Source organism: Galeopterus variegatus, unplaced genomic scaffold (genome assembly GCF_000696425.1).
Source record: "Galeopterus variegatus unplaced genomic scaffold, G_variegatus-3.0.2 Scaffold5092, whole genome shotgun sequence".
Lineage (NCBI taxonomy): Eukaryota > Metazoa > Chordata > Mammalia > Dermoptera > Cynocephalidae > Galeopterus > Galeopterus variegatus.
This window is the reverse complement of record NW_007731203.1, coordinates 119,578-129,901: the sequence shown is the minus strand read 5'-3', so window position 1 is coordinate 129,901 and position 10,324 is coordinate 119,578. Positions and strand designations below refer to the sequence as shown.

At 40.1% G+C, this 10,324-nt stretch overlaps 1 protein-coding gene across 1 annotated transcript in view; it reads left to right on the top strand.

The window, feature by feature from the left end:
• Positions 1-896: 896 nt before the first annotated feature.
• LOC103604339 (ADAMTS-like protein 3) overlaps positions 897-10,324 on the top strand; it is a 127,508-nt gene continuing 118,080 nt past the window's right edge. The window contains exons 1-2 of the mRNA XM_008588898.1: positions 897-956; positions 3,720-3,847. Coding sequence (XP_008587120.1) covers positions 897-956; positions 3,720-3,847 — 188 coding nt within the window. The remainder of the gene's footprint in view (positions 957-3,719; positions 3,848-10,324) is intronic.

Sequence of the window (10,324 nt, the reverse complement as noted above, 5' to 3'; positions counted from 1 at the left end):
TGCTGATTTGACTGGATTCCTGGTCATGAAGGGAAGTTGAGAATCAGGGAAGAAAACACGCAGATGTCCATAAGGAAAATGCAGGCTTTGTCTGGGGTAAGACAGAAAGGGCTTCTGCCAGGACTCCCCCATGCCTTGGACACACGTGGATGTCAAAGCTACAGTTGTTGAGCTGTAGAATGGGGCTTGCTGAGGAGGTTAGAGAGAAGGCAGGAAAAGAACTAGCATACAATACTCACTCTGTGTAGGACAAAATTCTTCAGGTCTGCCTTTAGGCTCTGCCTCCTAGTCTGGCCTCCAGGCAAGGTCACAGAGTGATAAGATGTTGGCTGAATCACACTTGGATTGAGTTCAGATAACAACACTTGGATTGGGTTCAGATAACAGGTTACCTTATAAAGTAGTAATAACATCAAATTTAAATAATTACTTAAGATAGCTTAAAGAGATGTTTGAAAAGGGGGAATTGGAAGCAGTGGTACCCAACGGATAAACATAGAGGTTGCCTCTTCTGGGTTACCATTAGGCCAAGATTGAGCTGATATCAGTTAGCTATCTTTTATTGTCACTAGATTTCAGAGCTCGGGCTGGCTAAAGTGGGGCTGCTACATACCTCTCTTAAGAGGCTCACCACCACCATGCAGCCCCAAAATACAGACTTCATCCTGCCTGATCCAGTTCCTCCTCGTGGCTGATTTCTCCCTCCCCACAGCCCTTTCTGCCTCCTGACATTTGATGATAGCGGTTGGTATTATTTTGTATTTTTATTGTAACATTAAACTATGTTCACAGATTCCAAGTCTGATTACTTGGCTGCTTACTTGGCATTATGGCTGGCTTACTACTTTAAAAAAACAGAAAAATGCTTTCATGGAATTCTGTAAGATTACGGAGCCATGTCCAGCACGCTTATCAGCGACTTGGGTGAAGACATGGAAGCTGCAGAGCTGAGCAAAGTGGCTCATGGATGGGGTGACAGGATCAGGCTTCAGACAGATCTCAACAGCCTGATATTCTGGGCCAAAACCAACAAGAAGAAATTCAGTAGTGATTAATGTTAAGTCAAATGGGAGAGAGCTGGCTCCACCGTCGTTGTTTTGCAAAAGACATTATTTTGAAGAAGAACAGTAACTTACACTTATTGAGACATTCACCAACTACACTGATGGAGATGCTGTGTGATTTACTTTATATGTGTTATTTTGTTTAAATCCTGTTTGGGCAAAGATTATTATCTCCATTTGATAGATGAGTTTTAGAAAGGTTAAGAAACTTACCCCGAGTCAAACAGCTTTTAACCGTTATGTGATACTGCGTCCGTAGCAAGTTCCAATAAATGGTGTGGCTGAAAAAGGAAGAAAGGAGGGAAAGAAAGGAGGAAGGAAGGGAGGGAGGGAGGAAACTTAGGTTTCATAAAAAGAAACCTGGATCATGGGGACAATGTATGGCCTCTGTTCTTCTCAGAAACAGTGTTGTATTCTGGACATTACATTTTAAGATTAAAAATGTGCAATCTTAAGTGTGTGCAGAGAGCGAAAGAACATAGTTGTGAAAGAGCTGGGAGAGTAAAAGGCACTGGGGTATTAGCCAGATCTTGGAGGCTTTGAGAAAGCTTGAGAAGGGCTCTTCCACAGAGGAGGATTGAAATTCCCTGTTCGTTGTTCTGGAGGGATGGGAATTCCAGGGAAGCAGGTTCTGTTTCACTATAGGGAAGAATACACAAGCATACACTTTCAGAAATGACCCTGGTGGCACTTCATTCTGCTTCGACCGAGTTCTTTCTGAATATTTGTGTTACCATCATTCTGCTAGGATCAAAGGGCAGAGGAGAACTGGGTAGAAATCTGGGATATTATTGCTACTCTTTGGGTAAGGAAGAATACATGAAAAGGGAGGGAGGGTTGCTGGAGAGAAAACGGCATTGGGGCTTCAAATCAAAGTCCAACCATCCTCTTCCTAGCCAAGGAGAGGAGAAGAACTCAAGGATCCCTCTTGAGATGCCATTTTCTCTCTATTTTCTTAAGGGAAAAATGTCTTACCAATCCAAACAGAGAAACTAAATACTTGCATTTATAACATGTCTATTTTAGTTGTTTTAGAATCGATTCCTTTTTTTTTTTTTTTTTTCCTGTAAGTAAAGGTGGAGAAGTTATGGAAAGAAACCTGATTTTAACTATAAACTGAACAGATGGGATAGAGGGAATAAAAACAAATTAAAACAATATTGCAAAGAACTCTCAACTTTCATTTAAAAATAAATATGATGATGTTTTTCAACTTTTCGCATTCAACCTATCAGTATATCAAGTGACAAAAGGAAAAAATCAGTTTCAGCTGTGTATATTTTAAACATTTGCCTAAATGATTTGGACTTACCTAACCTAAATGTCAAGATGAATGTATTAAACTGCTTATTGTATTTTTTATGAATTAAGACTTTATATTATGTTATAGGCAGGATGCAGTTATGTTTGGTGACGTTTAGTGTAGAACATTGAACTGAACAGTGGTCTAATTAGAACAGTAAATAGTGTGGGTTTAATTAGCCCCTATTCCTGATGACAGATTTGATCAGTCGCCAGATATTTATCCTTTCCTTTCACTTCACTGTTACTGAAATATTGCCTCTAGTAGCACCGCTTACTGTGCTGTAAATAGGTAGACTGGCAAGAAGCCATAAAACCCGCGGACTGGTGAGACTTGAGTGAAAATTATTGGGAAACCCCCTCTCTGCTTTATTATTTCTTCATTGCACTTTCGAAGGTCTTTCCTACAGATCTCTCTCTTAGTTTAATGGTTTTTCGTTGGATGAACTTATACTCCACTAGATGAATTTTAGAATCATTTGTTGGGTCTCCAAAACTTTCCTTTTGGGGGTTTTGATTGGAATTGCTGTTAATTTGTAGATTAATTTAAAGACAATTACCATTCTACAGTGCTGAGTCTACCCTTTTGGGACTATGGTGGTTTCTCCGTTTACTCAAGTCTACTTAGGTCCCTTAGTAAACTTTTGTAACTTTAAGTAATAAGCTTCATTTCTTTTCACATCTGTATTTACAGCTATCTATATATTTTTCACTGTACCTCCCTGTCTCCTGTCTTCTCTAGAGTGTCCTGATATGTTAGTGGTGGCAAGTCCAGGAGACAAATGAAACCAAACTCTACTCATAATTGACCCTTCCCTATTTTCTTGGACCCCAAAAGATTTATAACTTAGCCAAGCTTGTCCATCTGACTTTATTTTCCTGGGATGGAGCCTCTCTGGGGAGGTTCCACATATCCTCATGGAAGAAGGCTTCTTGCAAGTTACTACCTGTCTTCCTGATGGACAAGCAAGTCAGAATTTCAATGGTGATCACTTCTCAGATACAAGCTGGGGCATTGCTATGTAAGTTAGAAGACAGAATAATAATAAAAAGAAATTGGTATTTAGGTAATTTATTTAAATTTAGGAATGATAAAATTTCAGGTATGAAACTGAGCTTAGAAGCCATTTGGACAAAACCTTCTTCAGGTGGAAAGGCAAACAGGTGCCAAATAATTTTTATATAAGCCTCTCTTAAGTGGTTTTTTTAGTGCAGCCATTCCAAAACAAAGCATTTTAAGGCAATTTTCTTCTTTGTAAAGAGCTTAGAAGACGACTCTGGTATAACTGTGAGCAAGCTTTGGGATATTTATTCCACACTTGTCTATAATTTATTGCATTTTTTCACATCTAGACCTCAAGAAACACTCATTCAGATGAAGAGGAAGATGGCAACTGGGATGCCTGGGGCAACTGGAGTGACTGCTCCCGGACCTGCGGGGGAGGAGCATCCTATTCTCTACGGAGATGCTTGGCTGGGAGGTCAGCGGTGGCTTTACTTTCTCTGTGTAGGATGAGTCAGTCCTCTGGGTGGGTGGGGAGGCAGTCAACTTGACCAGGCTTTGGACCATCCTATGATGGTGGTGTAACCTCTGTTATGTCTAAATATTAGTCAACCCCACGTTACCATATATGAATAGTAATGGTCCTGTTTTTGTGGGTGTGGCCATACCCCATCCACATGAGGCTCTCAGCTCGTAGGAGCCAGAGGCCTGAGACACTTTGGGCTTTGAGGAAGGAGAAGCTGGGCACATTAAGTCCCTGGCCCAAAGTTGTCAGAAGACTTGGGGTAAGAGACCAAGTCTTCTGGGTTCTGCTCTTGAGTTACTGCGGTTTTAATTCATTTCCTGTTCAGTTACTCTGAGCAACCCATTGATAAAGATGGTAATGTAAGTTCTGTTTTCACATCTTAGATGTGTTTGTATTAAGTAATATTTGCTAAAATGTAAGATAAGCCTATTAAAAAAAAACCCATAAGTTTGCAACAAGCCTGCACTTATCATTGCCTTTGAGACAATTTGAGGTCATTCTTCACGGGGCAGTTTCAATCCCAGCCAAGGATTTTACTTCAGCTCTCAGGTAAGACAGAGAGCCGGGCTGACGGGACCTGACACGCTGGTCCTGGACAAAGGAGACTCCACGATCACGGCAGCCATCTTCTGGTTTGGGATGTTGGAAGGTGAGAGAGTAAATTGACTTCGGTTCATTAGCCTCAAGGGATAGAGCAGAAATGCAAGGAGAACATATTTGGGCTCTAGTTTGTATTTCATCGAGGTTGCTGTTTTATGACAAACTAACCAGTGACCAAGCATGTCCTCCAGTTTCCTTGAGACAGTGCAGAGCAGGGCAAGTGAGAGGTTGTACATGTGGCCTTTGAGACGGAGGCTCTTCGTCCACCCCAGGAAGGCATGGGAAGACTGCTGGAGCACTGCAGCAGCATCACCCCAGGATCACCCCAGGGCGAGGTCTAGCTCAGCTCATCGAACCTTCTTATAGTAAAGCGGTAGAGCCAAATGCAGGGATTGGTCTTGCAAAGACAAAGTGGTATGCCTGCTTCCCCATGTTTTCATGTTAGTGGGGAAATAAAGGCCCTGCTGCCTGTGTCATGCTGTGTGGAAGAATGTTGGGGATACGTGTTGTAGTGGGATACGGCTGAGTGTTATCCTGCTGAGGCCGGCAATAGGAAGGTCAGATCCCTGTGGGCAAGAGAAGGAGAGGGGCCTCCTATTCAGAGGATCAGATCTTTCCCACTCCTGGCCAGTCACTGGAGGAAGAGGTTTCCAGCCTGGAAACTGGAGTGGGGAAGGCAGGACTTTGGCACCTCTCTCTAACCTCCAAGTCTGAGGAGTTGGAATAATTTGCAATTAATGGTAGAGTGAGAGTGGGAAAGGAGTGGGGTTTATTTATTTGCATTTGTCTTTTTTTTAGTAGTGTATACTTGTGCTTGTTAAAAAGATTTTAGAGGAATGTATTAAGGACCATGAATGACCACTCTCATCCTGTTGTCAATACAAACAAAATGCTTACGTATTCATTTATTATTTGATTAATTTTTAAAACTACTTTGATTTTGCTTGGAATCTAATTTTGCCAAGTGATACATCTCACAGTGAGTGTGAATTTATGTCTTCTCTTTCCCAACTGGGGTCTGTTGATGGTGAAAATGCTGCAGGTCAGGAAGAGCAGTTGCTCAGCTTCTTCTGTCTTTTCTACAACCCAGAAAGGGAGATTTGAGCAAGAGAGAAAAGAGAGGCAGGACAGGTCTTACTTGACTTCACGGTTGGGCACAGGTGCTGGGCTTTCTGGTTGGGCTGGTGTTTAAAGCTTGCTATTGAGAGCACTTCAATGGATTTTCCTAAGATGCTGCTCCTGCCCTCCCAAATCCTTTGGGATCTCTTGCCACCCATTTCCTTGATATGCACTATTTGAAATGCTTTGTCTTGGTAATACTGCTCTTTCCTCAGTTCTGGGACAGCTAGGCCAACTCCCAGCTTCTGGTTTACACGTACTCAGCCCTCAATGCCTGCCCTGGTAATTCCTGAGATGACCCCATGGTGGCTGTCTCATGCATGCGCCCACATCTGGTTCCCGGGAGGCCCTTATGTGAACTTTGCTAACCATACTCTGGAAGTTTCAGGAAGCCAGTGCAGCAACACCTACTCTGCTTACATGGGCCACTGCAGCTGGTCTGTCAGCCCTTAAAATTCTCAGGTGTAAATTACACACTGACCAACTGTAAGAAATACATATCGACCTCTTCAACTGATGTCCCTAACGTGTCTTTCCTTGATTTGGGTTTAGCAGCTTGTCCCTTCTCCTTCTTGTTGGAGCAGAGTGAGACTGGGGCTCATAGCATAGCTTTCTCAATGAAGTCTTCAGAAGTCTTTCCTCTAAGTCTCTAGCTTCAGACCCATTTTATGCCCTTGATGTGGGTAAGGAGTTCAACGCTAGCAAATTAAACTAACACAGATACTGCCCACATGGTTCTTTCAGTCCAAGGAGACAAACACTTAACAAGTAAGCAATCAAATTATAAACAAGTAACCTGATTAAAAAATGGGCAAAGGAGCTGAATAGGCATTTCTCAAAGGAAGATATATACGAATGGCCAACAGACACATGAAGAAATGCTCAACATCACTCAGCATCCGGAAATGCAAATCAAAACCACATTGAGATATCATCTCACCCCAGTTAGGATGGCTAATATCCAAAAGACCGGGAATAACAAATGCTGGTGAGGATGCAGAGGAAGGGGAACTCTCCCTACACTGTTGCTGGGTCTGTAAAATGGTGCAGCCACTATGGAAAATGGTGTGGAGATTCCTCAAACAACTTCAGATAGAACTGCCATGTGACCCAGCTATCCCACTGCTGGGTATATATCCAAAGGAATAGAAATCATCATGTTACAGGGATACCGGCACTCCCATGTTTATTGCAGCTCTATTTACAATATCCACAAGTTGGAATCAGCCTAAATGCCCATCATCGGATGAGTGGATGAGGAAAATATGGTATATCTATGCCATGGAATACCAGTCTGCTATAAAACAGAATGAAATAGTACCATTCGCAGCAACAGGGATGAGTTTAGAGAAAATTATGTTAAGTGAAATAATTCAGACAGAAAGAGAAATACCACATGTCCTCACTTATATGTGGGAGCTAACAAAAATAAATAAATAAATAAACAAATAGAAAAAAAAGACACAACAATCACAATAATTTCTTGAACTTGTTAAGAGAAGAGAACGGATGTGATGTTGATGGGAGTGGGAAAGGGGTAGAGGAAGTGGGGAAAGGGAGGAATTGGTAAAGGATCACAAAAATCAACTACATTGTATAATGATAAATTTAAATAAATAAATAAATAAATACAAATTATGTATAATTAAAAACTGGGTCAAGGGGATGGATAAAGTGGTTAGGGCAGCACTCTGTGCTAGGGGGATGTTTACGCTAAGACCTTATTGCTGAGAAGATGTCAATTATGAGAAAAAAATTTTTCAGACAGTAGGAGCAGCATATGTAAAGGCACTGGAGCAAGAAATGAAAAAGGGCTTTTATGTCTGAAGAATAGTGGACAAGAGAGAAAACAAAACGGGCCAATGTTGAAGAAGAGAACAGATTTGTAGGCAAAGGAAAGGGATCTGATTCTCAGACTTTTGAATTTCAAACATTAATAAAGTTTCCAAACAGCATGTTTGGGGCTGCATAGTATGTCAGTTTTTTAACTGGCCAAGCAAGGATGAAAAGGAAAACGAGAAAACAAAAGCCAACTATGGTCTACCATTACAAACTTTAAAAAAAAGAATTATAAGCAGTCTTTTCATTTTTTTTTCAACTTCAGTTGGATAGTTTTTATTCATTATTTAAATTTTCACTTAAAATATTTATGGAGTTACTTTGAAAAGTTTCTGAAATGAAAATATACTATCTTTGAATTTGTTTACTTGAATAAAAGTGTGAGAACTAGGCCTCTTTTTTTTTTTCTCCCTAATCCCTCCCTGGCTGCTTGCCCACATCTGGTGGCCTCAGATCTGTTATTCTCCTTTTGAAAGTTCAAGTAATTATTGTAATTGTTGTTTCTTTCTTCCTTCTTTTTCTTTCTTTCCTTCCTTCCTTCCTTTCTTTTCCCTCCCCTGCCTTCCCCTTCTCTTCCCTTTCCTTCTTTCTTCTCTCCCACTTATGAGTGAGGACATGTGTTCTCTTTCTGTACCCAGCTTATTTCATTTAACGTAATCTTCTTTAAGTTCATCCATGTTGCTCCAAATGGCAGAATTTCATTCCTTTTTATGGCAGAGTAGTATTCCACTGTGTAGATACACCACATTTCCTTAGGCAGTCATCCATTGATGGACATTTAGGTTGGTTCTGAATCTTGGCTATTGTAAATAGAGCTGAAATAAACACGGTAGTGTAGGTATCCCTCAGACGTAATGATTTCCATTCCTTTGGGTATACACCCAGCAGCAGGATTGCTGGATTGTATGCCAATTCTATCTGTAGTTGTTTGAGGAAGCTCTGTACCATTTTCCATAATGGCTGCACTAATTTACAGTCCCACCAACAGTGTAGGAGGGTTCCCCTTTATCCACATCCTTGCCAGCATTGGTTATTCTTTATCTTTTTATATTGGCCAGTCTAACTGGAGTGAGGTGATATCTCAATGTGGTTTTGATTTGCATTTCCCTGATGATTAGTGATGTTGAGCATTTTTTTCATGTGTCTGTTGGCCATTTGTATATCTTCCTTTGAGAAATACCTATTCAGTTTCTTTTCCCATTTTAAAAATCGGGTTGCTTGTGTTTTTACTGTTAAGTTGTTCGAGTTCCTTGTATATTCTGGATATTAATCCTTTGTCAGATGCATAGTTTCCAAATATTTTCTCCCATTCTGTATGTTGTCTTTTTGCTCTGTAAACAGCTTCTTTTCCTGTGCAGAACCTTTTTAGTTTGATATAATCCCATTTATTTATTTTTCCTTTTGTTGCCTGTGCTTCGAGAGTCATATTCATAAAGTCTTTGCCCAGTCCTGCTTCCTGAAGTGTTTCCTTTATGTTTTCTTTTAGTAGTTTTATAGTTTCAGGTCTTATGTATAAGTCTTTAATCCATTTTGAGTTGATTTTGGTATATAGTGAGAGGTACAGGTCTAGTTTTATTCTTTTACATGTGGGTGTCCAGTTTTCCCAGCACCACTCATTGAAGAGGCTGTCATTTCCCCAAAGCATGCTCCTGTTGGCCATGTCAAGTATCAGTTGGCTGTAAGTATGTGGGTTGATTTCTGAGTTCTCAATTCTGTTCCATTGGTCTGAGTGTCTGTTTTTATGCCAGTACCAAGCTGTCTTGGTTACTGTAGCTTTGTAGTATAATTTGAAGTTAGGTAGAGTAATGCCTCTGGCTTTATTTTTCTTGCTCAGGATTGCTTTAGCGATTCAGAGTCTTTTGTTGTTCCATATGAATGTTAGGATTATTTTTCTATTTCTGTGAAGAATGTCATTGGTATTTTGATGGGGATTGCATTGAATCTGTAGTGGCTTTGGGTAGTAGGGACATTTTCACAATTTTAGTTCTTCTGGTGCAAGAGCATGGAATGTCTTTCCATCTTTTTGTGTCCTCTCTAATTTCTGTCAGCAGAGATTTGTAGTTCTCCTTGTAGAGATCTTTCACCTCCTTGGTTAAATCGATTCCTAGGTATTTTATTTTTTTGGTGAGTATTGTAAATAGGTTAGCTTTCTTGATTTCTTTCTCTAGTAGTTCAGTGTTGGAGTGTAAAAATGCTAGTGATTTTTGCATTTTGATAATGTATCTTTCAACTTTACTGAAATCATTTATCAGCTCTAAGAGTTTGTTGGTAGAATCTTTAGGTTTTTCTATATATAGGATAATGTCATCTGCAAATAGGGACAGTTTGACTTTGCCTTTTCAATTTGGATGCCCTTTATTTCTTTTTCTTGCCTGATTGCTCTGGTTTATTACTTCCAATACTATGTTAAATAGGAGTGGTGAGAGTGGGCATACTTTTCTTGTTCCTGTTCTTAAGGGAAAAGCCACCGTTCAGGATGATATTGGCAGTGGGTTTGTCGTGTATGGCTTTTATTGTGTTGAGATACTTTTCTTCTGTACCTAATTTGCTGAGACTCTTTATCATGAAAGGATGTTGAAATTTGTCTTAGGCTTTTTCTGCATCTATTGAGAGAATCATATGGTTGTTTCCTTGATTTTGTTGATGTGGTTTATCACATTTATTTACTTGTGTATGTTGAACCATCCTTGCAGCCTTGGGATGAATCCCACTTGATTGTGGTGTATAATCTTTTAATGTGTTGCTGTATCCTGATTGATAGTATTTTGTTGAGGATTTTTGTGTCTATGTTCATCAAAGATATTTGCCTGTAGTTTTATTTTCTTGTTGCATCTTTGTCTGATTTTGGTATCAAGGTGCTGCTGGCCTCAA